The sequence below is a fragment of the Bufo gargarizans genome, unplaced genomic scaffold, assembly GCF_014858855.1.
Source record: "Bufo gargarizans isolate SCDJY-AF-19 unplaced genomic scaffold, ASM1485885v1 original_scaffold_2225_pilon, whole genome shotgun sequence".
Taxonomy (NCBI): Eukaryota; Metazoa; Chordata; class Amphibia; order Anura; family Bufonidae; genus Bufo; species Bufo gargarizans.
The window spans coordinates 183,936-198,305 of record NW_025334700.1 but is presented as its reverse complement, the minus strand read 5'-3'; the positions used below and the strand labels follow the sequence as shown (position 1 = coordinate 198,305).

The 14,370-nt window shown below is 40.8% G+C and overlaps 1 protein-coding gene across 2 annotated transcripts in view; it reads left to right on the top strand.

Moving 5' to 3' along the window:
- Window positions 1–2,124: 2,124 nt before the first annotated feature.
- LOC122924092 (very-long-chain 3-oxoacyl-CoA reductase-B-like) overlaps window positions 2,125–14,370 on the top strand; it is a 111,079-nt gene continuing 98,833 nt past the window's right edge. The window contains exon 1 of one of the 2 annotated variants that reach the window (XM_044275017.1): window positions 2,125–2,538. In XM_044275017.1, coding sequence (XP_044130952.1) covers window positions 2,376–2,538 — 163 coding nt within the window. In that variant the 5' untranslated portion in view covers window positions 2,125–2,375. The remainder of the gene's footprint in view (window positions 2,539–14,370) is intronic. The other variant, XM_044275016.1, reaches the window with a different exon arrangement.

The following is a 14,370-nucleotide window of genomic DNA, read 5'->3' as shown; positions in this document are numbered from 1 at the left end:
AGGCCTCATGTGACTATCAGAGAGCCCAGCAGAGGGGCACTGCGTAAGTGAAATGACAGCAGTGTCATTGATAGAAGTGCTCATAGCAGCTCAGTGGGCCCCCCAGGAGCATTGGGCCTGGGCACTTGCCCAGGTATGCTGGGTGCTTACGCAAGCCCTGCGTGAATGTACCCTTAGGATGTATTCACACACAGCAGTTTTGCTGAAGTTCTTGGCACAGAATCCCAGGGAAAATGCACAATATTTAAAGGGGTTCTGCAGCTTTTTTAAACTGATGATCTATCCACTGAATAGATCATCAGCATCTGATCAGTGGGAGTCCAACACCTGGGACCCCTGCCGATCAGCCTGGGGGGGGCTAAGCTCTATTCAAGTGTACAGAGCTTAGCCCTGCCCAGGCCATTGATACTAGTCGTGACGTCACTGGGCCTGCGGTAAACAGCAAGAAGGCCGCGGTGCTACTGCCAGCGCTTCTGCCAGCGCTTCTGCCTTCTCAAACAGCTGATCGACGGGGGTCCCACGTGTCGGACCCCCGCTGATCAGATGCTGATTATCTATGTGGCAGGCACAGCACTATGAAGTGCCTTTTGCGCTGTGGCATTAGAAGAATTTTGATATCTCTGACTTTATAGTCTAACCAGACTGTCTGTTACTCTGTAATTCCTCTAGCGCCGTTCTATGGAAACATTAGGTTCAAAGAGCACAACAAATAACTTCTTTAATAACTTCAACTTTTCTTCATATAAAACACTGCCGCCTCTACAGCAGATAGTCCATGTACAAAACACGTGTGGAAAAAATATCACAAAATGGCGATATGCATAAGATGGTGGTTCAACTGTTCAATCTTGTCATTCAACATAAAATGGTGGATATATTTCTCTCTTGAGTATCTGTACTCTCACTTTAAGTTATTTAAGCACTTTATGATCTCTGAGAGTTATATTTGAGGTCTAACTAATAGTTCTACTTTCTGAATTTGGTCGCAATTTGCAGTATGCAGTTAGCAGTAACTATTTGCAGATTGGTTGACTATGATCTGGTATGGTTGTATGCAATTTGGATTGCAATATGGAATTTGAATGTTTGAAATTGTCTGTATGGTATTTGTAGTTTGCAATTGGTGGAACTGTAAGTAAACACACATATAACTGGTTCAGTATACAGTTCTAATCACTATATTAACAGTAGGAACATTATATAACTGTTTTAAATACCTATTTTGGCCTCTCAGCTTCCATAAAACACAACTCTTAATGGAGTGAATGTCTGTCCAGCTTCTCTCTCTGTTGAATAATAATTTCTAGCAGCTCCTGCTAGGGGAATTTCCCACACAGGCTGTGTGTGAGGATGGCTGTGAGTGGTGTAGACTCATGCCCAGCCACAACAGTTTAACTCTATGCTTTCTGATGTTTCTGCTGTGTCATTGAGCTTACCTCACATCCATATAATGAATCTTAAAGGCATATTATCTTTTCTGCTTCTGGGAACACAATATATAAAACAGTTATATGACATCCAAACATAAAGTCACCGTAAATAAGATTATGCATAGAGAAAAGTCCAGCTCACTTGATCACCTGGATCACCCGCGTGCACGGAACAGGCAGGTGAGCCGATGTAGCATTAATGGTAAAACAAATTCCAGCACTCACGTTTTCTTGGTAGCTAAAATCCTCGTCTTTATTCAGACAGTAAAAAATTATGTACAGGACATGCACCCACTAGTGTAGCTACCAAGAAAACGTGAGTGCTGAAACTTTGTTTTACCACAAATCACCGTAAATAACTCTGCTTTTTATATTTTTTTTTTGCTTAAGAACCCCTTTAACACACTTCTGACGATGAACTTACTACAAACTCCTAATCACATACAGTGCCCTCTATCAGTTATATATTAATTATGAACTTATCTGAACTCCAACTTACTTGGACAGTTCTGTCACCCCGCCCCTGCCTGGCACCGTTTAGTAGCCTCAGAGCTGACTAGTATGGAATGGTCTCTTACATGCATGGTGTCATTTTACTAGGGAGAGTGAATAATAAGGGTTCGTTCGCAAAAGCTGTCTACCTGCAGGACACTAAACATAGGAAAAGCTGCAGAAAATTATACCTTCGCGTGCCAAGTCCAAAATAAAAAACTTACAAAGGACGGACTGAGAAATACTTAGACCTAAAGGACTGCCTCTACTGACACCGGTTACAGACCAATAAAATAAGGGCAGGGCAATAATCTTAAAGATGAAGCCTTCCCACTGGAAATATATTAGGGTTAAATAAGGAAAAAGTCATCAGTCACAGGAGGACGTGTAGAGCTGTGGTCAGACAGGAGGATCAGCAGAGGTGACAGCACCCAGGACCACAGAGAAGATCAGATGGAGGAGTCTCAGTTCTACCAATGGCTTCACCTGTTGGGTCTCCTGGCTCTATCATATCTGGTCCTGAAACAGGTGTGGACCCTGCTGATCGGGACCAAAAACCATATACTCTCCCGGTGGTGGAGGACTAACCTCAAGAAGAAGTATGGAGGATGGGCAGGTAAGAGGGGATGGAGTGCACATGATTTGTATATACACACAGCCCAGATGCAGTATATATACACTACTACACCATGACCTGTATATACACACAGCCCCGATCCAGTATATACACTACTACACCATGACCTGTATATACACACAGCCCAGATCCAGTATATACACTACTACACCATGACATGTATATACACACAGCCCAGATCCAGTATATACACTACTACACGATGACCTGTATATACACACAGCCCAGATCCAGTATATACACTACTACACCATGACATGTGTATACACACAGCCCAGATCCAGTATACACACTACTACACCATGACATGTATATACAGCATTATACTGACTTATAATGCTGTGTAACCCTTACAGTCCTTAAATCTATTGCATTATGCTGTGCGATCCTGTCAGTGGAAGGGCAGACAGGACGGGGCCTCTCCCTGACACACGCTGCAAGTTTACACTAACATTGCACTAACTCATGTGTCTCTGGCCTAAAGTGTCACAGACAGCAGAGTTACTTCTGTCACAGACAGCAGAGACACATGAAAGGCCGGCAAGAGACTAATCAATGTTGGACAGACTAACCAATCAGAGCATAGTTACTTGAAAATGGCAGCTTCAGGCTGTGATCCCCATCTTTTGTGATGTTGGGGTTCAGAGCCTGAATAAAGGCAGCAAGTACCTCCCTTTGTGCCCCCCTCCCACCATGCCCCTCAATGCTTTCTATAATGGCACCTAGAGATGAGCGAATCGAAGCTTTATGAAGTGGAATTCGATCTAAATTTCAAGAAAAATTCAATTTGCAACGAATGCGAATTTCCTTGTGCTTTGTGGTAACGAATCAAAATTTTTCCTAAAATGGCGTGAGGACTGAGGACATGGGGCAAAGAACTCTGGGAAGGCGAGCTCACCCAGATTGACATGCATGCATGTAGCCAATCAGCAGCCAGCCAGCCCTGTGATGTCACAACCCTATAAATACAGCAGAAATGTTAGATTCTGCTATTTTACAGCATTCTGAGTGCAGGAACAGACGTGAGAAGGCGCTAGGGACACCAATTGTAAAAACCTCATTGTGAAAAAAACTTCTTTTTTTTTTTATAAGTGCAGGGAAAGGATAGAGAGGAATCATTTCACAGCATCTTAGTGCAGGGAGAGACGTAAGTAGGTGCTAGGGACAGTGGTAGAAACGCGATTTACAAGTGCAGGGAAAGATTATTTGGGGATCCAAATAGCCATTATACAGCTCTGTCGTTCCAGCTATTTGTTATTGGGCTGCAAGTGCTATGTCGGAAAGCCTTTAGTGGCCTATATCTGTGGAAAAAGAAAAATATATTCTCAGTTCACCTCTGCAGTTATATGTGTTGAAAGCATACAGAAAGAAAAAAATATACGCACTTCACTGTTGCAGTTATTTGTGGCAAAAACATTTAGTGGCCTATTTCAGTCCAAAAAGAAAAAAATATACACACTTCACTGGTGCAGTTATTTGTGGTTAAAGCTTTTCAGTCGAGAAAGAAAAATATATAAGCACTTCACTGGTGCATTTATTTCTGCTAAAAGTGTTTACTGGCCTATTTCAGTACAAAAAGATAATTATATTCGCACTTCACTGGTAAACCTATTTCAGCACAGAAAGAAAACTATATAGTCAGTTCACTTCTGCAGTTATCTGTGTTGAAAGCGTTCAGTGTCATATGTCAGTACAGAAAGAAAAAAATCTAAGCACTTCACTGGTGCATTTATTTGTGGCAGTGTCCTATTTCAGTACAAAATGAAAAATATATAGGCATTTCACTTCCGCAGTTATTATTATTTCAGTACAACAACAAAATATATTCAGCGTTCACTTTTGCAGGTATATGTGAAAAAAACTTTAGTGGCGTATTTCGGTGGAAAAACACATTTTATTCAGCATTCACTGTTGCAGTTCTATGTGGTAAAACCTTCAGTGACGTATTTCGGTAGAAAAATAATATATATTCAGCATTCACTGTTGCAGTTCTATGTGGCAAAACCTTTAGTGATGTATTTCGGTGGAAAAACTAATTTTATTCAGCGTTCAGCCCTGCAGTTATATGTGATAGAATCTTTATTGATGTATTTTGGTGGAAAAACTAATTTTATTCAGCGTTCAGCGCTGCAATAATATGCGGTAAAATCTTTATTGTAGTATGTCGGTCAAAAAACTTAATTAATTCAGTGGTCAGCACTGCGATTATATGCAGTAAAATCTTTAGTGACATATCTTGATGAAATTCGTGACTCTTCCGGGCTCAAAGCTATCTTGACGCTTTGTCTTCTTATTGTCTGTAGCTACTAGAGGCCTGTTCATGCCAGGCAGGTTCCCCCCAGAAAGTATCTTGGTCGATCGACACTCTGTCATTGTGCCACTCTGTGGTCTCCTCATGCTGCTGCCACCTCCAGACTCGTCATTGTGCCACTCTGTGGTCTCCTCATGCTGCTACTGCCACCTCCAGACCCTGTCATTGTGCCACTCTGTGGTCTCCTAATGCTGCTGCCACCTCCACACTCTTTGATTGTGCCATTCTGTGTTTTCCTCATGCTGCTGCCAACTCCAGACTCTTCATTGTGCCACTCTGTGGCCTTCTCCTGATGCTGCTACTGCTGCTGCTGCCACCTCCAGACTCTGTCATTGTGCCACTCGGTGGCTTCCTCATACTGCTGCCACCTCCACACTGTCATTGTGCCACTCTGTGGTCTCCTCATGCTGCTGCCACCTCCACACTGTCATTGTGCCACTCTGTGGTCTCCTAATGCTCTTCCCACCCTCCCCACTTCATGACTGATCCACTATTTTGCCTTTCGGCCTGGCTGACATCATCATTTATTTGTCCTTTCTTCTGATCTGTCAGAAGGAAGGAAAAATGAGACGCACAATGGGTCCTGTCTGTATAGCAGCTGTAAGGCCTGTATGTTTCCATCAGAATTGGCTTGTGATTTAGTAGCCAAAAGCAGGAGTGGGTACAAGACACAGAAGACATGCAAATATTCCATTCACGTGTCATCTCTGTTTTGGATCCACTCCTGTTTTTTTGGGGGTATTAGCAATACTGATGGATTATTGAGCAAATGCTGACCGAGTGAAGGCGTATGCTCCACAGACAGGATCCGTTCTGACGGATCAGATTAAGGGCAAAATAATCAGTGACTTACTGCTGACACCCTCTCCACTCTGTCGGGAGGCTCTACTTGTATAAGCGTTCAATAGAACAGGTTCTGTAGACATCTATGTGGAATCAGCTGCTGACGATGGTGTAAAAGGAGTGTGCTTTATCTTGGCGTCTTCAGTTATTTGGTCAGTTTTGGCCCCGTGACTGCCCAAATAAGTGAAGTGTGCAGTGATTCTAAGAGCGACGCCTGTCATCTGCATGTCATACTGACTCCCATTGTTATTTCACTAGCACAGCAGACTCCCTATGCGTGTTACTGCAAGCCACAGTGTTCTACACCCTATAAAGGCTCTCAGCAGACAGGAAATAGCCGTTTTTTAATGTCATTTGTCGCAAATTTATTCGGATCTGAGCAAATTTTTCAAAGAAAATGGCAACAGCCCAATAACTAAACTGCCGCCTACAGCACCGTGTGTCAGCTGTAATGTACAGCTGACACTCTGCAGTAACGGCCATGATTGGTGCTGGCACCGATCCAGGCTGTTTAACCCCTTAATTGCTGCTGTAAGTAGCCACCACAGTATCCATAGATTTAACAGAGGGATAAAGCACACCCTCTCTCCCATCAGGCCCTTACAATGCGCTTGCAGGGATTCAATGGTTATCATGGCAGCTTGACGTCGTACAAAGGCTTCAAAGCTTGCCACGTACTGTACCTAAACCTGACAGGCCCATAGACAGGGTCTGATCAGGCTTATTGTCAGTGTAATACTGACATTACTATGCACTGAAATAGCTGATTATTGCAGTGCATTTAACAGCCATCAGATTCAAACTCACTGGATCTTCAAGAACCAAGTGGGTTTTTAAAAAAAAAAAGAAAATGAAAAATATATAAAATAAAGATTTAAATAAAAAAAATTTATAAATAGCTTTTTCCTATATCTGGTCATATATAATAGGTTAAAAAAAATGTCAGAATTGCTGTATTTGTCCCCCCACATCTCAAAAGAATTGTACAAAAAGCAATTAAAAAGCCATATGTTCCCCAAAATCATACTAATAAAACTACCGGGCGTCCTACAAAAACAAGCCCTCACACAGCTACGCTGGTGGAAAAATAAAAATGCTATGGATGTTAGTATATGATGATGCAAAATATAACTTGATTTTTAATAAAAGTGATTTTCTAATGCAAAAGTAGTAGAACATGAAAAAAGAATATAACTTTATCACCTAAATATCATATCATATATATACTGCATGGAGAACCTCATTAAAATAAAAATAAAAAACACTGCTGTGCCCTTAACACCTTAACGCCCCAGGACAAGATGGCTCGTCCTCATTGCTGGCACTGAGCGCTCTCGTCCTGGAGTTGTTCCTCCCCCCGCGTGCGGTCCCCCGGTCAGCAGCAGAGATCCGGCGGTTACTGACCGCCGGATCCCTGCTGCATCCACCAGCATCGGCGATAACGCAGATGCCGGTGGATTAACCCCTCATATGCCGCGGTCAGCGCTGACCGCGGCATATGGGAGGTTTGCGCTCCCTCACCTGATGGATCGGGTCCCCGCTGTGCTGTGGCGGGGACCCGATCGTTGCCATGGCAGCCCCAAGCCATTCGGAGGCTTGGGGCCTTTTAACTACGGAAGCCTAAGAGGCCCAGGCCCCAGGCTGGGTCTCCTAGGCAACTGTTAGCGTCTTACAGTGTAAGACACTAACAGTTCAATACAGCACAATACAGATGTAATGTGCTGTATTGAAACAAGGATCAGACCCTGTAATGTTGAAGTCTCATAGTGGGACAAAAAAGAAAGTGAAAAAAAAAGTTTATAAAATAAAAGTTTTACTTTTTTTTTTTTAAGTTTCAAGTAAAAAAAAAAAAACGTCATTTTCCAAAAATAAAGTAAAAAAATAGGGAAAAGAGATATAGACATATTAGGTATCGTTGCGTCCGTATCGACCAGCTCTATAAACATATCACATGAACTAACCCCTCAGATGAACACCGTAAAAAATAAAAAATAAAAACTGTGCTAAATAAACCATTTTTGGTCACCTTACATCACAAAAAGTGTAATAGCAAGCGATCAAAAAGTCATATGCACCCCAAAATAGTGCCAATCAAAACGTCATCTCATCCTGCAAAACATGAGACCCTAGATTAGATAATCGCTCAAAAACAAAAAAAACTTTGGCTCTCAGACTATGGAGACACTAAAACATGATTTTTTTGTTTAAAAAATGAAATCATTGTGTGAAACTTACATAAATAAAAAAATTGTATACATATTAGGTATTGCCGCGTCCGTGACAACCTGCTCTATAAAAATACCAAATGATCTAACCTGTCAGATGAATGTTGTAAAGAACAAAAATAAAAACGGTGCCAAAAAAGCTATTTCTTTTTACCTTGCCTCACAAACAGTGTAATATAGAGCAACCAAAAATCATATGTACCCTAAACTAGTACCAACAAAACTGCCACCCTATCCCATAGTTTCTTTAAATAGGGTCACTTTTTTGGAGTTTCTACTCTAGGGGTGCATCAGGGGGGCTTCAAATGGGACATGGTGGAAAAAAAAACAGTCCAGCAAAATCTGCCTTCCAAAAACCGTATGGCGTTCCTTTCCTTCTGCGCCCTGCCGTGTGCCCGTACAGCAGTTTACGACCACATATGGGGTGTTTATGTAAACTACAGAATCATGGCCATAAATATTAAGTTTTGTTTGACTGTTAACCCTTGCTTTGTTACTGGAAAAAATGGATTAAAATGGAAAATTTGCCCAAAAATTGAAATTCAGAGGTTAACAACGTTTGTAAAATCAGTTTTGAATACCTTGAGGGGTGTAGTTTCTATAATGGGGTCATTTTTGGGTGGTTTCTAATATGTAAGCTTCACAGAGTGACTTCAGACCTGAACTGGTCCTTAAAAAGTTGGTTTTTGAAAATTTCTGAGAAATTTCAAGATTTACTTCTAAACTTCTAAGCCTTGTAACATCCGCAAAAAAAAAAATATCATTCCCAAAATGATCCAAACATGAAGTAGACATATGGGGAATGTAAAGTAATAACTATTTTTGGAGGTATTACTATGTATTATAGAAGTAAAGAAATTGAAGCTTAAAAATTTGCAAATTAATCCAAATTGTTGGTAAATTTGGTATTTTTTTATAAATAAAAATGCTTTTTTTTACTCCATTTTACCAGTGTTTAATGAAGTACAATATGTGACGAAAAAACAATATCAGAATGGCCTGGATAAGTCAAAGCGTTTTAAAGTTATCACCACATAAAGTGACACTGGTCAGATTTGCAAAAAATGGCCTCGTCCTTAAGGTGAAAATGAGCCCGGTCCTCAAGGAGTTAAGCAACAGTTTACAAGCACATATGGGGTGTTGCTGTATTCATGAAAAGAAATGCATAACAAACTGTGGGGTGATTTTTCTCCTGCTACACCTTGTGAAAATGAAAATGTTGGGGCTAAAGCACCGATTTATTGGAAATTTCCATTGTCACATGTTTCATTTTCACATCAAAGAGTTTCTAAATTCTGTGAAACGCTTGGATCAAAGCATGATCTCGATCAATTTCTTGAGGGGTGTAGTTTCCAAAATGTGGTCACATTTTCGGGGTTCCCTTTCTAGGTGTACCTCAGGGTGTCTTTATATGTGACACAGTAGCGAAAACCAATCATGCATAATATGCACTGTAAACACAATATTGCTCTCCTTCCCTTCTGAGACCTGCCGTGTGCCCATAGAGTAGTTTACAACCACATATGGGGTGTTTCTGCAAACTGCAGAATCGGGGTAATAAATATTGAGGTTTGCTTTGCTGTTATCCCTTGTTGTGTTACAGTAAAAATTTATTAAAATGGAAAATCTGCACAAAAAATGATTTTTTATAAATTTTACCTCCATTTTGCTTTAATTCCTGTGGAACATCTAAAAGGTTAGCAAAGTTTCAAATATCGTAATTCAGTCAGAATTTTTCTAAAAGTTTGTATTCACACAAAACTGAATTTTAGACGAAAGAGAGAGAGAAAAATTCTGGTTCTCGTAGCTTGCATGTCTCATTAAGAGTGGTGTAAGCTTTGTGGGGTGTTCTAATTCTCTTGTCTCACTTTTAGATGAATGTAACTTTGGTTGTCTCTTTGGTTTGTATGAATTTTATCCAACAAAATCAAAATAGAATCGCTAAAGGTGTTTGTTTTTGCTATTTGATATATCCTCAGGTGAATAGGAAGGAGCTATCCCATTGAGGTGAATTAGGATAGCAGGAGCTATAAGTATAACTACTTGCTACGGCACAGCAATTAGGTAAACAGTAACGGGAACACAGCATCAATATGAGTGCTGCATTTTAGTTGTTTTGTTGCCTTTTAAACATGCTTATGTAGCAAAGCTAGAAAAATAACTAAGCCAGCCTCACATCTGCAGCTCACTCTTTTAGGACAAAAGCCCTTAATCAGAGTAAAGCAGCTAACAACAGCTTTTTTAGATGCACGGCCTTAGGGGGAACCTCTGGGTGGGTACTATTCTATTATGGAGACCAGTTGATATGCATAGTGACTATTGTAGGCTAGATAACGCTCCTCTTGAATTCTGGGGGAAAAATATATGCACATTATTATGTCTAACATCTGCTGGCATCTGATAGGTTTAGATAAGCTAATTAAAAAAATAATAATAATCCATAGGGACATTATACTAGGGGCTCTCCATAAAGAGAAAGAGTACCCCTCAGACAACGCATATATATTGTTGAGGAACATACATTCAAGTACTTGTCTCTCGCCAGGTTTGCTCACCTTTACGGTGGTTTATAAATGGGGTAATTTATGGGTGGTTTCTATTCTGTAAGCCCCTTATAGTGACTTCAGAGCTAAATTGGTCCTTTTGTCAGTTTTGAACATTTTCTTGAATTTTTTTAAAATTGTTTCCAAAATACTAAGCCTTCTAATGTAAATGACATTTGCTAAATCATGCCAATATAAACATATGGTGAATGTTAAGTAGAGAAATTTAAATTTAGAAAATTGCTAATTTTTCCACAATTTCAATACCTTTTTTAGCTTTTTATACATAAAGGGAAAAATATTGACGCAAGTTCACCAATGTGTCACGGAAAAATAATTTCCAAATCGCTTGGATAAGTAAAAGCCCGCCTGTGAGATGATGTATAATATCCAGGAAACCATCAAAAATATAAAATCAGACTTCTATGATCCAGTCCTTCCAGGAATTGTCGCGGAAGGTGTACAGAAACTAGAAGACACAAAATGAAGATCCGACTGACTGGATCCAAAACTAAGGAACCAGAGGGTAAGCCCTGTAACAGACCAGGCTCTCTCCCTAACTGCTCAGCCTATGCAAAAATCTCTATGGTAGATGATTGCATATCCTCGTTCCTCGACTGTATGAAACCTGAACACCCTATAATAGTGAGGGGACACGACCACCGGCTCCCTACACTTAGTACAGAGGGAGTCAGGTTCACCTAGGATCCAGCAAACAGGAAAACCCAAATGAATGAACAAACTTATCTGTAGAAGACTCAGTAGTAGCATCCAGCATGCACACACTCCAGGAAGTAGTATAAACCGCAAAGTGATGCAGTATGAGAAGGGATTTAAAGGGATGCAATCAGTGCAACTACATGACAGCTGAGAAAGGGAAACGAGATGAGAAAACGAAAGCAAAACAAAATGAACCTCAAGCAGGAGGTTCTGAAGAACGTCTGTCAGAGCTTCTCAGATGTCTGGTGGTGACAGGAATGTGGCAAGTAGCATAACAATCCTGAATCCTCTATCGAGGATCAATCTCCTGCGACCACCGCCCCTTGTCAAGTTATTAACCTCTTCAATGCCAAACAGAAGCTAAAGAGATAAAAAAAAGTGCATTGATACAATTTCTCCGGGGTTATAGACTTATTGCTACTGTACCAGGAACAAGGAGCGCTGCCCCGGAGACGTGCTCCCAAGTAAGGTGAGACAACTTTCCCTACACACCATAGCACTATACTGTGTCCATATAAAGCCATGCTGTATATACTGTACTGACATATCCATATAACATAGCACAAAACCAAAACTGTACCTTTGAACCGTCCCGGATCCTGAAGAACTGTCCCAGATTTCAGTGGCTGTCCTGGGAGTGCTGAGTCATGTCCCTATTTCAACTGTATCTGTGTCCTCAGGATGATGCTGGGTGGCTCCATGGTGTGACATAGGAAAGAATGGAGAACTGTGTACAGTAAAACCAACTCTAACTCTACTGTGTGAATTTCGACCAATCTGAGAAAAATAAAAAACAAAACAGATCCTGTCGTTTGAGCATCCATAAGGTCTTGTGTCAATATTTAGCATTAGGATTTGATTATAATTTGGAAGCCAAAAGCAAGACATGCAAATATCTCTGTTTTGGACCCGTTTTTGCCTTTGAAATATTGATCAAATGCTGAACAAATACTGACCATGTGAAGTCAGATGTTCAAAATACAGGATCTGCTTTTTTTGGCTGTTCTTCTGACAGATCAGAAGAAGGGAAAAGTAAACCACGACGTCAACAAAACCATACTGCTGACACCCTCCCCACTCTGTCATGGGCCCACTACTTGAATCTAGGGCCACTGCATGGTCCAGTCCATGCCGATAAATTAGACCTGATGCTAATATTGACCTTAAAGGCAGAGTTCTCACTTCAGTTATTTGGTAAGTTGTTTCCATCAGTTTTTGTGAGCCAAATTCAGGAGCCAAGCCTACTCTCAGATTAGGTATCATGAATAGATCTACCCTTGTTCAGTGGGTTTGACCCATACCTGCTCTTGGCTGTTAATAAATGATGAGAATAACTGACCAAATAACTGAAGGGTAAACTGAGCCTAATAGTGACGCACAGTCATTCTATAGCTAACAGAAAGGCATTCAAAAGCATGTGTTTGCACAGTTACAATATGGAAAGAACCTTTTTTTCTCAACTAATTTATTGGCGCCGTCTTCGTGTCTTTAATTTTTTCACGAAATAGTCGTTTGGACACAGCTCCTGCAGGGACACGCAGCTTTTTTGCTTTACTTAAGGCTGCTATATGCTTTTTTTTTGTTTAGCTAGGGCTCAGCTAGGAATGTTTGTCGTATACATATAAAAGGCAAAATATAGCCGGCACAGCCCACACAACAAACCGGGTCCCAGCGTCTGCCGTACATCCGTATCAAGCAGCAATGCGGTGCTCCAGCCTCACGAGTAACATCGATAGTTCATGCACAAATAAGAAATATGATAGGGGGCACTCACCACTGTGAAATAAATGAAGTCCTTTTTTCCTTCCAGGCCACTATCGGCTTCACGCACATACATGCCTCATTTATGCATCATCACACGGGGTTGCAATCACAAACGCCACCACGTACTGACATCTACATCTTTAAAATAACAACCACAAATACCACATACATGGATAGATGGCACATATACATTACAAAAATACACATCATTTTTATAGTTTAACTCTTGAGCGCATGATCCACTTTGCTTCCTTCTGTAGCAGGAGGAGATGTCTATCGCCCCCTTGTGGTGGGTTCAAAACTTACTCAATGCCTGCAAAACTTAGGGTTCTTGGATCCCCACCATGTTCGTCTCTTACATGCTCTATCAATCTGGGACATCCTTTCCATGACATAATTGAGTTAATATGTTCTCTGAACCTCTCGTACATGCATCTTATTGTTTTTCCAATGTAAAATTGCCCACACTGACATATGACTAAATATACCATGAATGTACTTCTACATGTAATGAAGCTAGACACCATATGATAAACCCTTCCAAAACTAAGGACTTTACTTTGAGAGTTGCATTTACAGAAAGAACAATAAACACACCTAAAATTACCCTTAGGTCTCCTGTCCTGCAGCCAATTACTCTTCTTTTTTCTACATGGCAACTCCTCACTAGTTTCTCTATCATGCGACTAGGCATAAAATCTTATGTCACATATTTATGTAACAGGATCCTAATGTGATGCTGAATATCCGCCTAAGGGTCCATATAAAGCACCTCGTACGTTTAATAATCTTTCAATTGTCTCAAACATTCCATGACATAATACTCCTTAGTCATCATTTCCTCCCTTGTCTGGTTTCACCACCACATCTTTTTGAGATCCAGAGAGAAGGAAGTTAGAAAGTGAAGAATCTACGAGGCCATGTTTTGGAGTCCGTCAGCAAATTGTACATGTTTATAGCAGTGAGACCTTGCTACCAAGAGAAGGAACATTGCTAACGCATTGTTCCACACTACGAGATGCTTCGGCCAACCATAACTTATATCTGCACTCCTCAGCCCTGGTATTTGCAGAAGAAGAGTACTACAAAACCCATCATTGCTGTTGTCCATACACTGCTATTGGGGAGAAGTTTCACTGTGATCTACAGTACTTGAAACTGCTACTTTTTACTGTCGGATGTACTACAACTCCTATCCTGCACTTTAGTAAAGATAGACTTATTTATTGATACCAACTAGCCTGGTTACTGACTCCACAGAAAAACACCTATCATCAAGGGTATCTCAACTACTACCAGACAGGAGTACCAACACTAAGGTGTCCCCTGAAGAAGAAGGGGGCGCGCTCTCCAGTCACTATGTGGAAGTATAGGGTGCCAGTGGATTGCAACAGTGATTTGTGAG